This window comes from Crotalus tigris, unplaced genomic scaffold (genome assembly GCF_016545835.1).
Source record: "Crotalus tigris isolate CLP2741 ecotype Arizona unplaced genomic scaffold, ASM1654583v1 scf7180000017666.379230911805:20528666, whole genome shotgun sequence".
Taxonomy (NCBI): Eukaryota; Metazoa; Chordata; class Lepidosauria; order Squamata; family Viperidae; genus Crotalus; species Crotalus tigris.
Window position 1 is genome coordinate 10,407,148 of NW_024096552.1, and position 23,530 is coordinate 10,430,677.

Here is a 23,530-nt window from a genome sequence, read left to right on the forward strand (position 1 = left end):
AGAAAAATAACATCTCTCAAAAGAATCAGCCGGCTGCATAAAGAACTCTCTGATAAATTGAAAGACAAAGAGGACAAGTATAAAAAGTGGAAAGAGAGGCACATAACTAAGGCAGAATATCAGCAAATAGCCCAAGCCTGCAAAGATGAAATGAGGAAAGTTAAGGCTCAAAATGAACTAAGGCTTGTGACAAAAGTCAAAAATAACAAAAAAAACTTGTTTCAACATATAAAAAACAAGAAAAAGGAACTGATTTGTCCATTAATGGTAGAAAGTGGCAAGAAGGTGACAAGCAACAGGGAGAAAGCAGAACTATTTAACTCATTTTTTGCATCCGTCTTTACACAAAGGGAAAAAACAGTCCAACCTATCAAAAACAGTACCATAAAAACAGATTAGAAACACAAGTTAAATAGGCAAGAAAATGGTAAGTGAGTTAGATGAGTTCAAATCATGAGTTCAAATCACCCAAACCAGATGGATTACACCCCAAGGTTCTGAAGAGATGGGCAGACGTGATCTCAGAACCAGTGAACTATATCTTTCAAAGATCTTGGTGCGCCGGGGAACTACCAGAGGACTAGAAAAGAGCTAATGTAGTTCCCATCTTCCAAAAAGGAAAAAAAAATGGATCCATGAAACTACAGACCTATCAGCCTGACCTCAATACTTGGGAAGATTCTGGAAAAGATTATCAAGCAATGAATTAGCAAGCACCTACAGGCAAATAAAGTCACAAACAAAAGCCAACATTGTTTTGTCAAAAACAAATTGTGCCAGACAAATCTTATCTCATTCTTTGATCAAGTGACAAAATTAGTGGACAAGAGGAATGCTGTGGATATAATTTACTTGGACTTCAATAAGGCATTTTATAAAGTAGATCACAACCTACTACTTGATAAGATAGAAAAATGTGGGTTAGACTGCATCACCACCAGATGGATTCATAGCTGGCTGACCAGCCATACTCAGCATATGGTCCTCAATAGAACTGCATCTACATGGAGGGAAGTGTGTAGTGGGGTGCCCCAGGGCTCTGTTCTGGGCCCAGTGCTCTTCAACATCTTCATCAATGATTTGGATGAGGGGATAGATGGGGAACTCATCAAATTTGCAGATGACACTAAGCTGGCAGGAATAGCCAACACTCCAGAAGATAGGCTTAAGATAATTTTGACAGACTTTAACATTGGGCACTATCTAACAAAATAAATTCAATGGTGAAAAAAGAAAGGTTCTATATTTAGGCAAGAAAAGCCAAATGCACAATTACAGTATATGTGGTACCTTGCTCAATAGTAGTAATTGTAAGAGGGATCTCGGAATCCTAGTGGACAATCACTTAAATATGAGCCAGCAGTGTGCTCCAGCTGACAAAAAAAGCCAACACAGTGTTAGGCTGCATTAACAGAGGGATAGTGTCAGGGCCCACTTCAAAACCTCATCCCAAGAAAGATAAGCCACATGGCCGGAGGCATATTCCTTTCTTACCCCAAGGTAACATCAAGGGAGAGACAGTTCAAAGAGTCAGAATGCAGGAACAGAGGAAAGGATACATTGTAGCAAAGCAGAATAACATATCACAGAGCCTCCCCCTCCCCCTCAGGGAAATGGCAGAACCCTCAGAAAGAAAGAAATAGGAAAGAAATTAGATAAATCCCTCCCAGGGAAAAATAGGTTCTGACATCCTGCCCCCCTTAGAAAAAAATAAAGATTCATCTGTAGAAATAAAACAGAAAAAAGGGAGAGAAGGATTAGTCTGGTTTGTCCGGGTATGCAGCATGAAATTTACTAAGTAGTCGATTGGCTCTAATATGATGTTTTTGGACCCACTCATTTTGGGAAGGTGGCAGTTGTTTCCATGCTATTAGATATTGGGTGGAACCATGATGTTTTCTGGAATCTAGGATTTCTTTTATTTAAAATGTTGTTTATCTTCTACCATGATTAGAGGAGAGGAAGGAGCTGCAAATGGCCTTAAGGGCTATTGCAGTTCATGTTTTAAAAGGCTGCAGTGGATAATTGAGTGAACCTGTCTGTGTCTTTGGGAGCTCCAATTCTACAGTGACAGAATTGATTATTCTTTTAATAGGAAATGGTCCTACAAATTTTGGTCCTACAAATTTTTTGAGGGTTGCAAGAATTTTAGATACTTTGTTGACAGGTAAACTGTCTCTCCTACTTGAAATGGTTTAGGTTTGCTTCATTTCTTATCTGCTTGGAATTTATATGCTTCCCTACCTTCGTCTAATACTTTTCTCACAACTGGCCAGATATTCCATAATTGTGCAATCCACTCCTTCAGGGAAGGGATGGTCGGGTCATCCAATGGGAGTTCTGGCATCGGGGTGAAACTTTGTCCCATCACCACCTGGAAAGGAGTGTAGCCCATGCTAGAATGCACTGCATTGTTATGGGTGATCTCTGCAAATGGGAGCAGGTCAGTCCAATTGTCCTGCTGGTAGTTAATGAAGCAATGTAGGTACTGTTCCAGTACTGAGTTCGACCGTTCAGTCCCACCATTCATCTATGGATGATGACTAAATGACAACCCCTGTGTGGTCCCCAACAGTTCTAGGAATGCTTTCCAGAATTCTGATGTGAATTGTACCCCTCTATCTGATATGATTTGTTGCGGGGCTTCATGAAATCGATAAATATGCTGGACGAACAGATTTGCAAGTGTCTTTGCATTGGAGATTTTTTGGCATGGGATAAAATGTACTTGTTTAGAGAATAAATCCATCATGACCCAAATGACTGTGCTCCCCCCACTTTCCAGTAACTCCACAATAAAGTCCATAGAGATTTCTCTCCAAGGTGCTGATGGGGTTGCTACTGGTTGCAACAAGCCTGGGGTATTTCCTTGCATTCTCTTCGCTGCTGCACAAGTTGGACAACTGGCCACATAACTTTCAATGTCCTATTTTATTGATGGCCACCAAAACTGCCAGGTGTGAAGTTTTTACGAATCTGAAATGTTCAGCTGATTTTGAATCATAGCATAGCTGCATGAATGTCAGTCTCTGGCTCTTTGGGACATACAGCTTTCCTCTGACCCATGGTAACCCATCAGTCACAATGCATAGGTTCTTGTGGCTTAAGAACCATTTGTCAGTTTCTAGTGCTTTTTTGAATTCAATCCCTGCTTGGCTCGCTAGGGGCTTTTGAAGTTTGGCTTGTGCTCGGGTGGTGACTTGTGCTGCTAATTGTTTTGTTGGCATAAGTGGGTCTGTTATTTCTGTTTGGTGGCTATTCTACTGGGGCAGTCTGGACAATGCATCTGCTAGGAATATTTTTCCCCAGCAAGTGCTTTAGAGTGAAATTAAACAGCTGGAAATATCACAACCATCTCACTTGCTTAGGTGTCAGTTTCTTGGGTGTTTTTAGCGCTTCCAGGTTTTTGTGGTCGGTCCACACATGGAAAAGAATTTTGTTCCCCTCCAGGAAGTGCTGCCAGTTTAGAAGTGCCCATTAGACCACGTAAGCCTCCTTCTCCCAAACTGCCCACCTTTGCTCTGTCTCTGTGAGTTTCCTTAATGTGTATGCACAAGGATGCAATTTCCCTTCATCATTCTCTTGTAATAGTACTGCCCCCAAAGCCACATCACTAGCATCAGCCTGAATTTTGAAAGTTTTTTGGTGTCAGGGTGCCTTAGAACTGGCTCTGCAGAAAATAGTCTTTTTAATCTTTCAAATGTGGTTTGACATTCTACTGTCCCTTTCAATGACTGACTCAGTTTGGGTTTCCCCTCCCCTTTTGTCTTTAACAAGTTAGTAATTGGTAGCATAATCTGTGCAAAGGAAAGGATGAATTGCCGGTAAAAATTAGCAAATCCAAGGAAACTTTGCAATTGCTTCCTGGTGCAGGGCAGAGCCCATTCTAGTACAGCTCAGACTTTTTCAGGGTCCATCTCTATGCCACTCAGCAAGATGTGGTACCCCAGGTAGTCAATTTTTTCCTTATGAAATTCACACTTAGACAGCTTAGCATACAGGTGAGCTGCTTGGAGTTTTTTCAGCACAGTTCTAATTTCACATGTCTCTTTTGTTTCAGTGAATATCAGGATATTGTCCAGGTAAACAAGCACCCTTTATACAGGTGCTCTCGGAGCACTTCATTTATTAATTATATGAATACTATGGGTGCCCCTTGAAGGCTGTAGGGTAAAACTCTGAATTGGTAACATCCTAAGGGGCAATTGAAAGCAGTTTTCCACTCATCCCCTTCTTTAATTCTAATCCTATAATATGCCTCCCTCAAGTCCAGTTTCGAAAAGATTTTTCCTTTCAATAGGTGTGCTAGCATGTCCTTCATGAGAGGGAAGAGGTATAGCTTACTCTCGCTCACTATGTTCAGAGATCTATAGTCCATGTAGAGGTAGAGAGTCCCATCTTTCTTTTCTCAAAATAACACCTGGACTGCGGTCTTTGGTTTCACCAGCTGGATGAAACCCCTTTCTATATTTTTTTCTTTACATTTCCTTGAGCTCTCATGGGCTCATAGAATATAGTTTTGGCTTGAGTAATTTTGCCCCTAGGAGGATCTTGATGGAGAAGTCCATGGGTCGGTGAGGGGACAGTTCTTCAGATTTCTCCTCGCTGAACACTTCAGCTAAGTCCCTGTATTCCTCTGGATGTCTTGTAACTCCTTCCCCCCCACTGCTCTTTTGGAGGGACTTCCCCCATTTCAGAGCTGAGCTGGGGTCTTTACTGTACATCCATCGTGGAATCTTAGTTCTCCCGTCCTCCAGTTCACCCATGTGTTCCACTTGGCTAGCCATGCCATGCCCAGAATAAGGGGGCACTCCATGCCAGGGGTCACTACAAATGTTATAGTCTCTTCATGATCCCCTATGGTGAGCTGATGGGCAGCGTGGCAAGTGTGGCTGGAATGGAGCGGAGCAGGGGGGCAGGGTGGGTTTTTGGGCACTCAGTCTCTAAAAGGTTCACCATCACTGGTATAGGGTTTCCTGTCTAAACAGAGGGTTGGATTAGAAGACCTCCAAGGTCCCTTCCAACTATTGTTGTTATTGATGTTATTAAATATGTGATTCTTTTGAACTTTCTCTCAATCAGACCAGATCATGAAATTACTCATGATGTATTGTTGCTAATAGTAATTACTAATTAGTATTACTAATTAGCAAAATTAGTGAATTTTGAGCTTTTCAAAAAAAAATTCTGTTTACTCCTAAACTGATCTCCTTCCCAGAAACCACATATTTAACATATTTTCAAAAACTGGTTCAGGTTTCTGAAATTTCATTCTAGAGAAATGAGGGGTTTTTTTTCACAAATGACCTGGTATGAAGAGTCTAATGAACTTTTAACATACATTTGGAATTCACTGAAATGTTTCAAAGGTATGCTACAGAGAAGCTACTACTATGAATTATACATACAGTTGTTCAAGATACTGGCAAGGTTCTTTTGCACATCAGTTCATTCTGAAGTTTATATTTGATCTGCCATTTTTTAAAATGTATTAAATCTTACTAAAATTACATACCATTTGTACTGACAAGCTTATAGTTGATTTGGAGAGTATGTTTGTGTATTTTTTTTGTAGAATGTGTGTTTTGGCTGGAAATGAAAATTATATCAACCAAGGAAATAACACAAATTCTGCGACAAGTGTCCTTTTTTCCCTTATGACTATCTGGTTTTTTTTCCCTCTTTCTCTTCCTAATTTTTTTAGATAACTATGTAGTAACAGACCATGGCTCATGTGTCCGATCATGCAATGCAGACTCGACAGAAGTGGAGCAGAATGGCATTCGAAAATGTAAAAAATGTGATGGCCCTTGTAGCAAAGGTATGAAGGATAGAGAAAGAAATTATGCAACAGCTCAAAGGATTATTGCTAACAGTAGGCATTCTACATATTAATATGATACCTGATAGAGAAGCTTTAATCATTTCACTAGATTTATAATGTTAACTGCACATGTTGATTAATAATGTTAGTCCATATCAGGGAATCATAGAATTGTATGGGGCCATTTGACAATCATCCCTCTGCCCAGTAGAAAATCAGTTTATTATGATTTCTTTTTGTAAGGCCATCCAACTCCATGGTTAATTTGGACAGGGTACAATAAAAAAATAAATTAAAAAAAATCTGGTAAAAGAAAGCCATTTTAAAGTAATACAATATATAAGACTCATTATTCAGTGTAATCAAGGCTAGTGAATAGTCAGATTTTCCAGAATTTTTAAACATGGTGGATGGCAGCCCAACAAATCTCAGAAAAATGGTGTTCCAGATGACAAGTGTTGCAACAGAGAATCTAATGTCAGGGATGCCAGAGAGATAACTATTAAATGACCATTTGAAGATATGAAAGGAGAGCCTTCCACAAATTGATTTCACAATCTAACTATTCCTATCATTTACAGGAAATCCTTGTTAAACAATCACTCATTCAGAGACTATTCAAACTTATGATAGTGCTGAATGTAGAGTAGTTGTGATGTCACAATATCTCTGGGGTCACATGACTGCAACTCAAATGCTTGGCAATAATAACATTGCAGTGTCCTATGGATGCCATTTGTCATGTGGCTGCCATTTGTGACCTTCACTGCTGGCTTCCAACAAAGTCAACAAGGATACACTGGCAGGACTTTGCAAATGGTGATCACATGACTAGGGATGTGACCATGTAGGATTTGCCTATTGACAGCAGCTGGGACTGCCGGACTGACGTCATGTTATTGCACTGATTTACAACAGCAATTCCGGCAGTCCCAGCTGCTGTCATTAGGCAAATCCCACATGGTCACATCCCTCAGACATGTTTTATGATCAATAGCTTTGTGATGTTTATTCACATAATAGTCCATCTGGTAGGGCGAGTCAAATCTCTTCTATCTGTCTCTGATCTTCTTCTTTTGCCAAGTAATTTTCCAAGTTGATGTAATCCGCTTACCCAGCAGTTCCTGTATTTTTACAAATGTTGTTGGGAATACAAAAGATGAAATAAGTAAGATGAATACTTTCTGTCTCCCAAACTTTCATGGTTCTCCTGATAATTCTGTAGTCCATTCCATTTTTCTTGTTGTATCAGAATCGTATAGATTTTTTCCTGTTTGTGTCAAATTGTAATTCTTTTCCTTTGTTATTTCATCAATTTGATCATACTCTTCTAATTTCTATTATTTGATTTATTTATTCATTTATTGTTATTTCCTGGGTATTTTTTAATTGTAGATTTAGATTGGAAATATGCTTATTTAAATCATCAAAGTTGTTTCAAATTTCCTCATGGTTTGAGTCTATTGTCATTTGTATTTGTCCTAACATTACATATATTTCCTCCTGGAAAGTATTTATTTTCCCTTGAAGTATTGCTTCTGGAGGCCCTTGATTTTCCAGACTAAGTCCTTCAGGAGAAAATATTGAATGTGGCGTCATGTCATTTTTTGATACATATGTGATATCCATGTTGCTTTCCACTCATTGTTTCTTGTTCTGCCATCTGGTGCTTTGGAGAATAATTTGACCCTCTCTTCTTTGTGGCACCCTCTCAAATACTGGAATACTGCTATCATGTCGCCCCTATTTCTTCTTTTCTTTAGAATAGCCAAACCCAAGTCCTGCAGCCATTCTTCATATGTTTTAGTCTCCAGGTCTTGGATCATCTTAGTTGCTCTTCTCTGAACTTTTTTCAAGGTCTCAACATCTTTTTTGTAGTATGGTGATCAAAACTGGTTGCAGTATTCCAGGTGTGGTCTCACTAGGGTTTTATAAAGCAGTACTAATACTTAATAAATGTGTCCTCTCTGATCAGAGTTCCCAATGAGCAATTCCCATATGTAAGAAGATGAATGAAAAGTACCAAGTTCCTGTCCTCAAAATAATCATGAAAGATATCAAAACAAGATTGCCCAAAATAGAACAACCAAACTTTTATGATTTTGAGGGATTTTTATGCATATTGTCAACACTGTTATTTTGTTTTTGATTAAACCACTGCAAATCCTATTTCATTGTAAATGAAATTACACACAGTGACAATGCTAGAATAATTTGATATAATCAGGATAGAACTTTAGTGTTAGAATAAATGCCTACTATAAAATTCAATATATTTAAATATAATTTAATTAATTATATAGAACAATTATTAAATACAATGTATGTACTGTACACTACTTTTAGGTTGTTATAAATTTAAATAAATCAGTTTAATCATTTTCTGTTAACTGAATGATATATATGACACATGAATGTGATTTTGCAGAAATAGAGAAAATATAATAGATGCATAATTAAACTCTAAAGATGTATCTATTTTAATGCAACACAATGTTTTTTCCGCAGTAAAAAATGATACAATCTATTGTCTAATGATGTATCTCATGTATCGCAAATATTTGGGATTTATTAAATGGAACTTTGGATAGATTATATGTTTTTATTTACTTAGTTATTGAATTTCTATGCTTCCTATTTTACTGATACAGTGACTGTGGTTGACTTGCAATATAATAAAAAAATTAAAGTGCTAGGAAATCATTAAAATAGAAAAATTACAATGTTATAAACCAAGATGATGGGCAGCCTGGGATTGAGGATCCAGTCAACCATCCACATCATACCAAGTCTCTGTTAGGGCCTTGAGCCAAGCAGCAGAGCCAAATTTTTAGGCTCTTTCAGATAACCAGGAATATGGAAGCAGACCTCATTATTGTTGGGAGAATATTCCAGGTTCTTCTCCTGGACTCCAGCAGCCAAAATTCTTTTGCTGGCAGGATAACAAAGTGGGGCATTTCCAATGGAATGAATGGAGAGAGCTAGTCCCATCAGCTTGAGACAGTTCCTCAGATACCCTGGATCTATGCCATAAAGTGCTTTAAAGCTAATGACCAATACCTTGAATTGGACCTGGAAGCAAATTGCCAGCTAGTGCAGCTCATGTAACAATGGTGTCACATATATCACCTGAGGAGCCTTCTATGCCACTGTATTCTCTACCAATTGTGGTTTCTGAATATTTTTCAAGGGTAGCCTCATGTAAAGCGCATTGTAATAATCCAATCAGGAGATAACCAGGGCATGATGGATTGTGCACAAAGCTTCACAATCCAGGAAAGGGCACAACTAACACACAACACGAAATTGCATAAGTGCTCTCTTAGCCACAACTGTCACCTGCTCTTTGAGTCGGGAGTCATGAATCTAGGAGAAGCCACAGATTGTGCACTGGATCTGTCTGGGATAATGCAATTCTATAAGAACTAAAGATGATAAACCTCCAGATCCGAAAGCTCCTTGAACCCACTACCACTTCACCTTATCCAGGTTCAGCTGAAGCCTATTGGTCCCCACCTAAATTCCTTCAGCTTGCAGATTGTGAGAGGACAGCTATAGTATCACTTGGATCAGCAAATACAGAGTTGGATATTATTGGCACATTAATGATACTTCATCCCATGGTGTTGGATGATCTAACCCTGTGGTTTCATATAAATGCTAAAATGGAATGGAGAGGGCCCTGAGCTCTGCAGCATGCCACAAAGGAACAACTGTAAACTCTCACTCTCTGTCATCACCAATTGTGATCTGCCTTGAAGAAAGGAGTTGAAACAGGCAAAACTGCATCACCCAACACCAGTCCTACAACTGGCTCCAAAAGATACCATGGTTAATAATATCAAAAGCGGCCAAGAGGCAAGAAGAGCAAGGATGGATGTACTACTTCCATCCCACTTCAGCCAGAGATCATCTACAAGTGTGACCTATGCTGTCTCTGTCCCATAATCAAGCTGAAACACGACTAGAAGGAGTCAGATAATCCACTGAAGCTGCAGTAGAACAACTTTTTCCACCATCTTTGCTAAAAAGGAGAGGTGGGAAACTGGACAAAAATGTCCAGAAAGATGGGAACCAGGGAAAGTTTCTTAAGGAGGAGATTGACCAAGGCTTCGTTAAATGGGCCAGGAATATTTCCTCCTGCTGCAATGTACAGGTAATCCTTGACTTACAACTATAAGTGAGCCCAAAAATTTCTGTTGCTAAACAAGGCAGTTATTAAGTGAATTTTCCTCCATTTTACGACCTTTAACAGTTGTTAAGTGAATCATTGCAGTTACTAGTAGTAACAAGTTTGTCAAGTGAATTTGGCTTCCCCATTGATTTTACTTGACAGAAGCTCGCAAAAGGTGATCAAATGACCCCAGGACACTGCAACTGTCATAAATATGAGTTAGGAGCCAAGCATTTGAATTTTGTTCACATGATTATGGGCATCCTGTAAGGGTCATAAATTTGAAAAACTGTCTTAAGTCGCTTTTTTCAGTGCCATTGTAACTTCAAACAGTCATTAAATGAACTGTTGTAAGTTAAGGCTATCTATATTAATTAACACTTGAATCCACTTGCAAGTCACCCTTCTGCAGATATCTATAGATATGGTTATGATTGTCCCAAAGGTGCATTTTTTCAAAAGGCAACTGGACTTTTCTTGTTTTCTTCTCTTTGAAAATGTTTCACTTCTTATCCAAGAAGCTTCTTCAGTTCTCAAAGAAGTGAAATGTCTTAAAAAAAAATAACAAAAAAAAAAAAAAACCACTGGAAAGTAGCTTCATTGGAAGACCTTTCTGGAGATTTTTGCCAATCAGTAGGGGCAAGGATTTAATAAGTAGTTGTACTAACAGCTCCAAGAACCTTGTCCACTTCCCCAGATCTAACAGGGTCAAAATGTCACTCCCTGGGCATCTCCAATAGATCCACTCTATTATTGGATTCCAATTGAGAATGAATTTGAACGTTTTTATCCATTAGCTGCTTGACAATTCCTATGCACAGACTTGTAAATGAAAGCCAAAATATATTCAAATGACAACTGCTGCATTCTCTCCCCTATCCTAAGGTCTTGACTGGTGCCAAACCCTAAACCCAATTAGACACGTTTCAGCTTTTTAAATACCCAATTGTAAAATGAGAAAATCAATAAAATATTATAAAAAAAGGCAATTCACAACTCCTCTACCAGTGTCCAACCGTCTGGTGGAAACCTAGCCAATCCACCGGTGCCACCATTTATGAGAAGCTGAAAATTTAGCAGGCTTCTCAAGGTGTCTCCTGGTTTCATTTCTCAACAGTCCCATCTCCGTTGTCTGGAAATAAGGTAGAAATTAAGGTCGCATTCCTCACACTTGGAGGGAGGGCATTTCGCACAGAGTAGAACAAAGAAGATAATAATTCCCCTGCAAGCACTCTCCCCCAATAGTAGGGCAAGCCCAGAAAATACATAGTCAAAAGCAGGAAAGGGAAAAGGGAAGGGTTAAAGGCAAAAACAATTGAGGGGCTCTGACACTACTCTCACAATCTTCACAATCTCTCATCCTCCCATAAGCTGGTCTCTGCCACGGCCACATAGGGGACTACATTTACCCACCCCCACTCTGCTTATCTCGTACCTGGGCAAGAAGAAACAAAGTAAGCACTCAAATGACCCTTATAGTCTCATCGTAGGGATCAACCCACTGTCACCTTGAGATCTTTGGACTTCTGTCCTCACCCCAAAATCCCTCAGGAGTTTCTCCCTGTCAGTCCTGGAGGAGGCCTGTTGATGACAGTGTTCTCTTCAGGGGCTCTGTTGTTATCCTTGAGGTTATTATGTATTAGCAGTGCTTCTTAAGTAAGAAAAAAGGTGCCAGAACTCACATCTTGTTAATCTTCTATTTAAAAAAATATATATTCAGTTCTTAACATAAATTTAATTTATTGTATTTAAGGCAAATGTTCATAGTAAATTTTACACTAAAAATTAAAAAAAGATTTTCAATTCACCAACAAGTTTTTAAAATAAAGAAATTATTTACCTTTCGCACGTAGTCAGTCACTGTACACACACCCACACACATCAGTTGTGTAATGAAACATAACACTTGCTGTCTGCAGTAAGCACTCAGCGTGCGACCACACGACCAATCACAAACCGAGCAATACCATAAACTGAGCAGCAGCATCACAACCAGCACAGACGAAGTATGCATGTGTCAGACTCGATACACAAGCAGCCCAACATGCACCGTTTTAGTGATTTTGCCACTGACCTGCTATGCTCAACAGGCGATTCAAGTCCACATGGACCAAACATCAAATTTTCAAAAGTTACTTTTAAAACTCCACACTCTATTACTCGGGTGACACTGAGGATACAGACAAACTTCCAGGTGGCCTCAATGACTCTCTAAATGAATGCAAATGACCAGCTGTCTGATAGGAATATAAATCATTCCATTCCCCACCATCCAGTCAGAGCTGAGAAAGCTTCTTGGATGAAAAGCGAAATATCTTCAAAGAAAAACAAAAAAGTTTCAGTTGCCTGTTGAAAAAGCACCTGTGGGATATGATAGTATACTAATACTACTAATAATGCTATGCTACATATGCTACGCTAGGCTAGGCTAGGCTAGGCTATACTATATGGATAAAATGCTATACTATATGGATAAAATTAATTAATATCATATCCTTAGCAAGAAAGACAGGAAGAATTAGAAAACAAATATTTATTATGGATTTTAATTAAAAATATAGGACAATATATGGGTTTATGGTCTTGGGAATATTGTAAAGGAATTTTGTATCAAAATTTAGAATGAATTGAAAAAAGTTTATGTTGTAAACTGTGTGTGTGTGTGTGTGTGTGTGTGTGTTGAGAAAAACAGTTGAACACCTGGATAAATATAAAAACAACTGTTTAATAAACTAATAATTGTTTGATAAACTTAGCTTTCATCGGCTAACTGCCGACGTCGTTAGAGTAGAATGCTGGAGGTTCGAAAGCCTGCTTAGAAGACCGGCAGTTTGTGCACTTTGCTCATAGAATGTGTTACTGGTCTATCCACCCCAGTTGACCGTTTATGGTGATTTATTAGTTGTAAAGATTTGATCAATGAATTAAATAAAACATAATCAACAAGGAAGATGTCCTATGATAACAGTACTTTATTACGAATGCTGTTTATCCCTATTTTTCTTGGTTCAAATCAAATTAATTGTGTGTCTTGTTGCTGCTTATATTTCTGTGTGATTCTAATTCTTAATCCAACATGAAATATCTTGAAAGCATTCCTAACATTGCATTTTTCCTTTTTCTCAGTGTGCAGTGGAATTGGAATAGGTGAACTGAAAGGTGTTCTTGCAGTAAATGAATCCAATATTGATTATTTTAAGAACTGTACCACAATCAATGGGGATCTCACATTTCTGCATGCATCCTTTTTTGGGTAAGTTGCTGATTAGTCAAATATGGAACATAAAACATACTAAAAATATATTACATCATTACTCAAGTATTCAATTATTCTCTTATAGTGATGAATACACAAAAACACCTCCTTTGGATATAAGGAAATTGGATATTTTTCAAACTGTTAAAGAAATCACAGGTTAGTAAGATGTTTTAAATTTATTTATATGAATTTAAATATAGTAGATGGTCTTTTAAACATTGTTATTTCTATTCATTCATTTAATTTCAAGAGTGCCCAACTCTGCTGCAAATTTTAAGTAGTTTAAAATTTAATTAATTAATTTAGAATGCCACAGCACTTTTCTTTAAAAAAAAAATAAAGCTGACCATGAAAACAGAACCCAAAAAACCCCAAAAGACATAACCACCATGCTAGGGTCTAGGTGTGGGAGAATAAACAGGTCTTTAACCATTTTTGGAAAGTCAGAAGGATGGGAGAAGCATGGATTTTCAAGTGCAATAGAGTGAATCATTCAACAGGCCAGGAGTCATCACTGAGAAGGCACAATTCCTCAGTCTTATAAAGATATTGATTAATCAGCAGGACTTAATTAACAGGACCCACCATAGCTGATCTCACTGTCAGGCAGAAACATATGGAGAAGGCAGGCTCTCAGGTAATCTATGCTATGGATAACATTACAGGGAATAACCAAGATCTTAAATTGCACCCAGAAGTCAACTAGCAGTCATTGTTTATCACAAAACAAAGGGGCATATGTCTGTACGATGAATCCCATCACTACTTTCACCACTGCATTCTAGACTAATTGTAGCTTCAGAGTGGTTTTCTCTGGAATAGTACAAATACATTAGTCAAAATTCATGTATGTTCCTGGTGGGAAATTTGGTTAAACTTTCTAGATTTAACTATTCTATTCAACTGTGCAAATCACACTCAAGTAAATACTCTCCTGACATAACATTTGAACATTTGAATATTACTGTATTTAATGTTTTTGCATTTGAAATGTTCATTTGAAACATCTGTTTATTGTAGCTCATCTATTTCAGTGTCTGGCTAATATACTTCTTTGTGTGGTAGTCGTTTAACTTGTTTAAAAGACTGATGAACAAGAAATATACATGTTTTTGATAGCTTAGGAAAATTATAGAAATAGAGTGAACATTTGTCTTTAAAAAAAGATATTTACCATTTAAGATTCTTTCCAAAATATTAGGCTCCTATGATCATTCCTTTTCTACATTTCTGAAAAGGTCTTATTTAGTAAAAGAAATAAGGATCAGAGTATTCTGCAAAATAATCCAATTTCCAAGATGAATTGCTAAGGAGAACTGGGTTTTCTGTAGTGGCTTGGTCAGCTAAGTTCACAGCCCAGCCTTCATACTGTTTAGCTGATTTGGTTGCCTGCATGTAAACTGTTTATAAAGTAAGGTTTAAAATAACTCTGTGCTGAAGCTTCCTGAAATGCCATGATTCATTTTGATGTTCTCATAAAAACTGGAAAAGAGAAAATACATTTTCTTTGTCAGAAATACTTTGTAAATGTTGTTTATTTGTTTTAGGGTTTCTGTTGATCCAGGTTTGGCCTGAAAATGTCACTGATTTGAGTAGTTTTGAAAATCTGGAAGTAATACGAGGTAGAACAAGACGGTTGTAAGTAGAGCAGCATGCCAAAAACCTGTATAGTTGAGATATTTTAAAAAGACCAGATCATTGTTCTGCCATGGATCAGTTGCTAGTTTGCAGATGAACTGAAAGCACAGTAGAATGTATCAGCACTACTACCATGATTTAAAATATTTAATTTATTCTTCCTTTTGATTGTTCCATCAAAGTTGATGTTTAGAAGAGTGTACATCAGATTCAAAATGTTAAAGTAATTTGCAAACAAAATAGATGCATAATCTATATTGGATTCTGTATGCTAATTATGTTGTTTCACTGATTGAAAATATCTTCAGAAATATTTCCACTTAATCTTATTTTAAATAAATAGGTATGATGAAAAATTGGGGCTGTTTCTCTTGACTAATAGCAGACTGGATTTCAGAATTTTTTACTATGTGACCAGCTATTTTGGTTCTGTCTGAACTGGAGTTTGATGTGAAATTTGGAGAACTCCAGTGAAAGAAACTGCTTTCTGACCAGACTTGAAAGTATACAATGTAATAATGATTTCTGGGTTGTCATTACAGACTACGAAACAAGAAGGAATGGCTTAGAAGCTCTAAAAATACCAGGAGATCAAAGTTCTCTCCCAGTGATAAAAGACGTACCTCAGTTCTTACTATTATTTTTAACTGAACAGAGCTCAATTAAAATAGACCACATATTGTCATTAGACTTTCTGTTGTACCCTGCCCACTTACAGAATTAGGTATCACTCTAAATTTAATAATTAATAAATTGTTTGATATATTTTCCTAATCTTTCTACCTTAGAGGTCAATATGCTCTTGCAATCATCAACCTGAATATCAAATCTTTGGGATTACGGTCTCTCAAGGAAATAAGTGATGGAGATGTAGCCATTTTGAAAAACAGCCACCTTTGCTATGGCAATACATTGGATTGGAATAAACTTTTTGTAACCTCAAAACAGAAAATAAAAATAAGCAAAAATGGAAATGAAAGTGAATGTGGTAAGTGTATATGGTTCATGTAACTATGAATGGTATATATTTCTGAAAATCAGTTTATATTCTTAAATTAAATCACATCACATAGTTCATCATAGTAGTATATGCATTTATCTGTACAGTTGAGCTGTACAAGCATTCTTCCTTCAAGGCCTCTGCTGGCCTTTAGAGCATGCATGCACCTGTGCAGAAGCCAGGTACGCCAGCATTCTCATATCACTTTGCCAATACCCTATGAATCTGCTATGAATCTGCACACACTCAGGTAAAATTGGGAAAGTACTTCAGAATACTTAGGTCAGGACTTTTGAAAGACACAGTCACTTTATTGCTTAAGCAGATAGGTTCAGAGCAGTGTTTTTCAAGCATGGCAATTATAAGGTATGTGGACTTCAAATCTAGCAACGTCTTAAAGTTGCTAAATGTGTGAAAGTTGCCAACTGTGAAAAAGAAATGTTTTATTTGCTGAACATTCTGCAAATAGCTTGCCTTAACTACATAAAGTCCTTGACTTACAACAGTTCATTGAGTGACCATTCAAAGTTACAACAGCACTGAAAATGTGATTTATGACCGTTTTTCACACTTATGACTGTTGCAGCATCCCCATGGTCACATGATCAAAATTCAGTTGCTTGGCAAATGTCTTATATGTATGATTGTTGCAGTGTCCCGGGGTCATGTGATCATCTTTTACGACCTTCTGACAAGCAAACTCAATGGGGAAGTAATTGAATAACAACTGTGTTACTAAAATAACAACTACAGTGATTCACTTAACGACTGTGGCAAGAAAGGCTGTAAAAGTCACTTAACAAATGTCTTACTCAGCAACAAAAAATTTTGCACTCAATTGTGGCCGTAAATTGAGGACTACACTATGGACATCCATGCTTTCTTTGGTTTGCCTGTTTCCAAGCTTTTGATGAATGACATCATTTGCACATCAGGCACTGTTAAGATCCTGGTTTCTGGAGACCTTAGCCTATATGAGTAAAAAAAAAGTTTTAAACTAATAAATTCCAATTGAGAAATTTCCTAAAGCAATTATATGATATCAAACTGCCATGCTTACTTTATTTCCTTGAATAATATCATGCAATAATGTTGCCATTTTAGAAAACTTTTGTTGCTATTTTATTGTCCTATTTATTTATAAGATTTTACAAATTAAATGGATTTATTTTACTGCTTTGTTGGATTGCCTTCTTTAAATCTCTATTTTATTATTTATTTATTAAACAAATTTACATTGCTGTCCAATTCACATATAGATGACTCCAGGCAGCTTACAACGTTTAGAAAAATTCATTGCATAATAAAAATGTATTAAAGAAAACCTCCACCCACCCACTCCCTATGGCAGCAACAACACAATCGAATCAGCCATATTTTAATCATATTTTAAATTGAAAGAAAAAAAATCTTGGAATATTTAAACAAGGATATTCAGTTTCAGAAGAGCATGGTCAAGTCCAGACTGTTTCACAAAATATTAAAATATAGTCTGTAAAAAGGTAAAGGAGTCCCTGTGGATTTTACTCCACTAATTGTTGCCACCACCATTTCAAAGCCATTGGTCCAGTGCCATCTGAAGGCATTTCTGCAGTCGTGGTCAACATGATGTCATAAAGCACAGTTACTTTCCCATTGAAGTGGTACTTATTTATCTATTCACATTTGCATTCTTCCAAACTGCTAGGCTGGCAGGAACTGGGGCGAGGATAGGAGTTCACTCCATTGCTTGGCACTTGGGTCTCAAAGCTGAGCTGCCAGCTTTCCAGCTGACAAGCCTAGTATCTTAACTACTGAGTCACTGTGCCAGCAAATATAGCCTGTGGGTGTACTTAATTCTCTTGTACCTGCTACACTCTTTGCTTAACTCTTCCTTCCTTCATTTTTAAAGGGAGTCCTCTTTCCTTAATTATTTCCTGCTATTCCTATGAGCAATTAGCTATGTATAAGTGTAAATGGTACAAATATGGGTTTGTATTCTAGCTCCCAAATGTTCCTATATTCTATCCAGCAAAACAAATTATTTACTGCCAAATCCTATTGGCCTATCTGTTCAGCTTTATTGTTATCAAATTATTTCTGAGCAATATAATGGCTTGAAAATTACATTTAACTTGCCAAATGCCTGCCAACCACATTTAACGCACCATTCAATTTCTTTTTTTCTTTTTTTGGTATCACCTTCCACTGAGATCCATTAACCAAGGTATTGATAGTGGTCTACCACATCTAGTTCTTCTCCAAATATAAAAAAATTCTTGGCTCTTGCATGTGTCTTTGTAGCTTTCCTGGGTTTTGTGAGAACAGTATCATCTGCAAATCTTAAGTGATTTAAATAGGTGCCATTGATTTGTATTCCACTCTTGCCCATTCTAGTTTACAAAATACTTTTACAAGGCAGGCTAAGAAAAAGATAGGTGATATTGTATCACCTAGTCTATATTGATTTCCACTTTAAGGTCATTAAGGCAAATTGTCACTATTGTTTTTTACTATATTAATTATAGTAAGTTTATATAAGCAATGTCTATGTCTTGATTGAGCAATACATTCATTATTGCTTGCTGGAATACTAAGTCAAACACCTTTTCATAGTCAATGAAAGCCATGCACAGAGGCATGGTGCACTTGTTGTGCCTTTCAATGACTTGTTGAACAACCTGAATGTGATCCATTGTGCTGTAACCATTTCTGAACCTACCTGCTCAATTAATGTTCTCAATATTCTTTTTGCTATTATCTTGATGAAAACTAAAAATATGACTGAAAGAAGGCTTATTGGATGATAGTTCTTTAAATCATCTTGGGCCCCTTTCTTGTGTATAAGAATCACTTCAGAATTTTTCCATGCATGGGAGTATTTTTTTTCTTCTCGAAGGCATCTCAAATATAGTTTTGCTAGTATCTTGTGTAAACTGTCACCACCAGCTTTTAGGATTTCAACCATAAGACAATCATTTCCTAAAGCTTTGCCATTTTTCATTGATTTTTATGGCATTTAATACTTCCTCTATTAGGATACCTGGCATTTCCTTATTTGTGGTTGTTGTTACTTTTGAGTGATCTTGATCTTTGTATAGCTCTGCATCGAATTTTCCAATTATTTCTAACATTTCCTGTCTTGTTCTACACACAGAGCAATCTTCATGTTTTAATGCAAAAACCTTCTTTCTTGCATTTTGCTCTATTAATCCCTTTGTTTTCTTCAATTGTCTTTTTCATGTTAGATTGAATACATTTCTTCTTAGATACATTTCCTTATGGTCTTGCAAAGTTTAACCTACTCCAGTTTATTAATGAAACTTCCAGTATTCTTCATTGTCTATTGTTTTTTCATTAAATCAATAGTTTCATCAGAGATTTTTGACTGTACAAATTGTTTTTCCAACAATGCTATAGATGTAGCAGATTCACAGACATTTTTGGCTTTTTGTTCATTTTGGTCTGTAATGTTCATGTTTTCCATATCTTGCAATAAAATGAAGTGATTTGATAAATTAATCTCAAATCATTGCTCTTCTCTAACAACTTATTGCTCTTTATTTTTATTTTTTGTGATGTCTTTATTATTTTCATATGCTCTTTTCAACAGTCACAGAAGACGGAAAAAACAGCATTTCCTCTATCTTTTCTCTAGTTTCACTAAGCAGCTATTTACATTAGGTTTGCTAAACCATGTTTAGTTTTACTCTGAAAAATATCAAGTCCATCAGATTAACAGATTAATTATTACCTAACTATGGCAGGGAAGTAGAGACTAAAAAGCAATAGCAATTGCAATAGCACTTAGACTTATATACCACTCAATGGTGCTTTACAGCACTCTCTGAATAATTTACGAAGTCAGCATATTGCCCCTAACAATCTGGATCCTCATTTTACCAACCTCAGAAGAATGGAAGGCTTAATCAACCTTGAGTCCATCAGAAGCAAACTCCTGTCTGTCGGCAGAGTTAGTCTGCAACACTGCATTCTAAGCACTGCGCCATCATATCTCGAAAGCAATATTTGTTGAGTTAAACATTTATGAGATACTGAACTTTCTACATGTAGCTCACACAATAGGCTACGATGCAAGGATGATTGATCAGTAGTCTTTTTGCATTTGTGCTGGGAATTGACTGAGTGTTAAGAGGGCAAACATCTTCCATCCTTCTGAGATTGGTATAATGAGGACTCAGATTGTTAGGCTAATATGCAAATGATACTGACATTGTAAACTGCTTAGGAGATGCTATAAAGCACTGTCAGGTGGTATATAAGCCTAGATGCTATTGCTAGGTTAATGCTATTATCACTCTTCCCTAGATGGGTGGTTTTTCTGGATTTTGATAACTGCTTGGATTTTAACAGATGAGAAACAGTAATTGTTTAAATAAATTTAAACTATGCCATGCATATTTCTCCTTCCTGATATATGGATAAACACTTGGTTCTATCTTTTAGTTGCTACAGGACAGGTTTGTCATCCCTTCTGCTCAGACATAGGCTGCTGGGGCCCGGGACCCTTCCAGTGCTTTTCTTGCCGTTATTTTATCCGCCAACAGGAATGTGTAAAACATTGTAACATTTATCAAGGGTAAGAGTTCCATACATCCTATGTAATGAAGAAGTGAAATCCTTTCAATTCTACAATAAGGCTTGCACATACTTATGTGAGAAGATGCTTAGTAAGATTTTTGAAATCTTAAGTACTTTTCCTAAATAAAACGTCTCATTAAATTAAATTTCATCTCAGTAAACATGATTAGGTTTGCATGACAAAATTATTTTGGATCATAATGTAAAATTGATTGTGATCCTTTTTACATTATCATATATTTTCTTCAACAATGGCCATCAAGAGGACATTCTACAAAATATAGTGCAATCTAAGATTTCCTTTGTGTGATCTAGCACTAGAGACCTCTGAATACTATTCTTCAGTTTCAGAAGGAATTTATATTGTTGGTGTTATCCAACCCCTCCCAAAAAGCCACTAGTCCAGTTGTGCAGATCTTTAATTTCAACAAATTATAGTCATTCAAGCTAATAACTATGATAAAGATTCTAAAAATGAACTACTGTAATGTCAAGCATGCAGTACTAAAATACTTAACATAATTAGTTCCTATAAAAATATTTTTCTTTGTATTCCTGCTGCTGTGGGCTTCTAAAGTTAAATAATTAATTTAGGAAAAACAGAATGAATGCACAGTATGAAACTTTTTAAAGGATTTTATTTAAAGGCAGGTGTTATCTTTCACAAAAAAAAGTTTACTACATATATTGTATTGATCTAAATGGCAAATTTTGCATCAAATTACAGATACAGTGTAACCAGTAATAAATAATAAAGTTTATAGCTATTTAAGCCATCTGTTTAAGTTTTCATGTTTTAATCATTCATTAAATGGTTTCAGAAATGAGATAATTTGGCTGTTAACTTATTTTTCATATGTATTTAGGCCACTGACACTGCATGAAACCTAATTTATCCCAAAATTATGGAAGCCAAAGTGGTTTTAGCATAATTGTGTTATTCATAGTCCTAGAAACAGGGCTTTTTTTCTCATAAAATGCCAGAGTTCCGGCACCTTTTTTGGATGGAACTTTGTAGGGTAGGCAAGGCAGGTTGTATGACGTGTGTGAGTTCCGGCACTTTTTTTTTTTTTTTAAGAATAAAAGCACTGCCTATAAATAGATAGATAGATAGATAGATAGATAGATAGATAGATAGATAGATAGATAGATAGATAGATAGATAGAGATATAGAGATATAGAGATATAAATTATGAGCTCAATCACTTCCTGAACTCATGTGTTGTCTGTTTGTCAAAACCCTTAATATAACTTATACCATACCATCAGAATTCTCTGTGAATAAACTGATTTCATATTAGTCATTCACAGGATTACCTAAATGAACCATAAAGTGTTCAGCAATATCCAGTGAACATAGTCAAATATCTATGGGTATTTCTAATATTGCAAACTTCCCTGGAAGTATATCTCTTTAATATGTCCCCATAATAAATAACATTTTTAATAATATTCCTTCTTTTTAATAGTTATGACATGGTCAGAATTTCTTGCCTGCCTAAATTTGACTAATATGCTTTCTTAGTGCTGATATATTGGAAGATGATATATTTTTCTTTTGGAAGATATGGATTGTCAGTGTGATAAACCTTGTCAGGATGATTAGCTGCTTTAAATTGTCCCTCCATGGTGCTTCTACTGCTTATAATTATGTTCTAATGAGATTATTAACAGTTAATAGAGAGACCCTATATTCAGAATTTATTTAAACGCAGAAGAAATATGACACAAGGAAAGAAATCTCAGATATCTATAATATTTAAGGAACTTAATTAACTATCCAAATATTTTAATGTAGTTTGTAATGATGTAATTTATCATGCAGAAACTCTGCCCTTACTTAAAGACAAGTAATAGCTTATGGTAAAAAACTTTTGTATTTTAAGAAAGGAGTAATTATAATGGAAGGAACTCAGAAAAAGCAAAACAAGGATCCAACATTGGTTTAATTTATACATGTTGCTGTTGCTTTTAAATTTTGCTTATGTTTTAAGTAAAGATTTCGGAAATTGCTTTAGTAAAAAATATCTTTAAAAGTATGAGACATACATATATAAATAAATGACATATTTCTTTTTATATATCCCTTTTAGAATGCTTCGAGAATATGAACAAAAGTCTGAGTGCTTTCAGTGTCATTCAGAATGCCTTGTGCAAAATTCAACTGAACCAATATATTTAACCTGCACAGGATCTGTAAGTGCACATTCTTTGGCAGTTTTATTTCTTAAGAGTATTTGGGTGTGTTATATTGTTGTCCCATGCAGATATCAGTGTGCTCACATATAAACAGATTAATGTTCAAAGGATACATATAATTTTACTGTAGGAACCTAAAGGTATCCAATTCTAAACTGTTTTTCTCAACCTAGATGATAATTTATTTGCCCACATGGCTTCCTTATTCATTTTACCAAAACTACAATAGGCAGAACAGGGCAGACTTAGAACATACTTAACTTTTATAGCTATAATTTCAAATATTAGTTATCAATAGTATTTTTATCATTTTTAAAATATTTAAATTGTAGTGGCTTTAAGCCTGGGATTTAAATTGTGCTGCTGTATCTTAAAATATTGCATTAAATTATAATTCTTGTATTATCCCAATTGTTACACAATGTGAATAACATAATAAGAATGCCAGAAAAAGCGAGACAGGTTTCAAGAGAATTAGGAACAGCAATCACAACGAAGAAAGGTTCTAATAATAACAGGAACTGATCCAAAAATCTAAGCAGGGTTGGAACTGATTAGATGGGGGAACCACAGGATAATCTCAGCTGAACACTTGACTGGTAAATAAAATAAAACATTCACAGATGTCTCAGTGAGGTCACTGAATTCAGTTAGTAGCTGAATTCAATTAACATGAGATTTTGTCATGGTGATCACAAAAAAGAAAAAAGTTTGGTTAATACAGGCTGGAGCAGAGAAATTATTCCGGATACTTCATGCAAAATTGAAGTGAAAATTGGTGAAAAATATTTTGAAGAGCTTTACAATCAATGATTCCTCTGCTCATTTGGTTTCAGCCAAATATCATGCTTGCT

At 36.2% G+C, this 23,530-nt stretch overlaps 1 protein-coding gene across 4 annotated transcripts in view; it reads left to right on the forward strand.

The window, feature by feature from the left end:
- The window catches only part of EGFR (epidermal growth factor receptor), a 220,957-nt gene that overhangs the window by 149,096 nt on the left and 48,331 nt on the right, over positions 1 to 23,530 (forward strand). For all 4 annotated transcript variants that reach the window (XR_005555968.1, XR_005555969.1, XM_039336678.1 and 1 more), the window contains exons 8-14: positions 5,705 to 5,821; positions 13,125 to 13,251; positions 13,340 to 13,413; positions 14,805 to 14,895; positions 15,684 to 15,883; positions 20,342 to 20,474; positions 22,571 to 22,673. Coding sequence is in view for 2 of the 4 variants with exons in the window: in XM_039336678.1 (XP_039192612.1) it covers positions 5,705 to 5,821; positions 13,125 to 13,251; positions 13,340 to 13,413; positions 14,805 to 14,895; positions 15,684 to 15,883; positions 20,342 to 20,474; positions 22,571 to 22,673 (845 nt within the window). In the remaining 2 variants the exon portion in view is untranslated. The remainder of the gene's footprint in view (positions 1 to 5,704; positions 5,822 to 13,124; positions 13,252 to 13,339; positions 13,414 to 14,804; positions 14,896 to 15,683; positions 15,884 to 20,341; positions 20,475 to 22,570; positions 22,674 to 23,530) is intronic.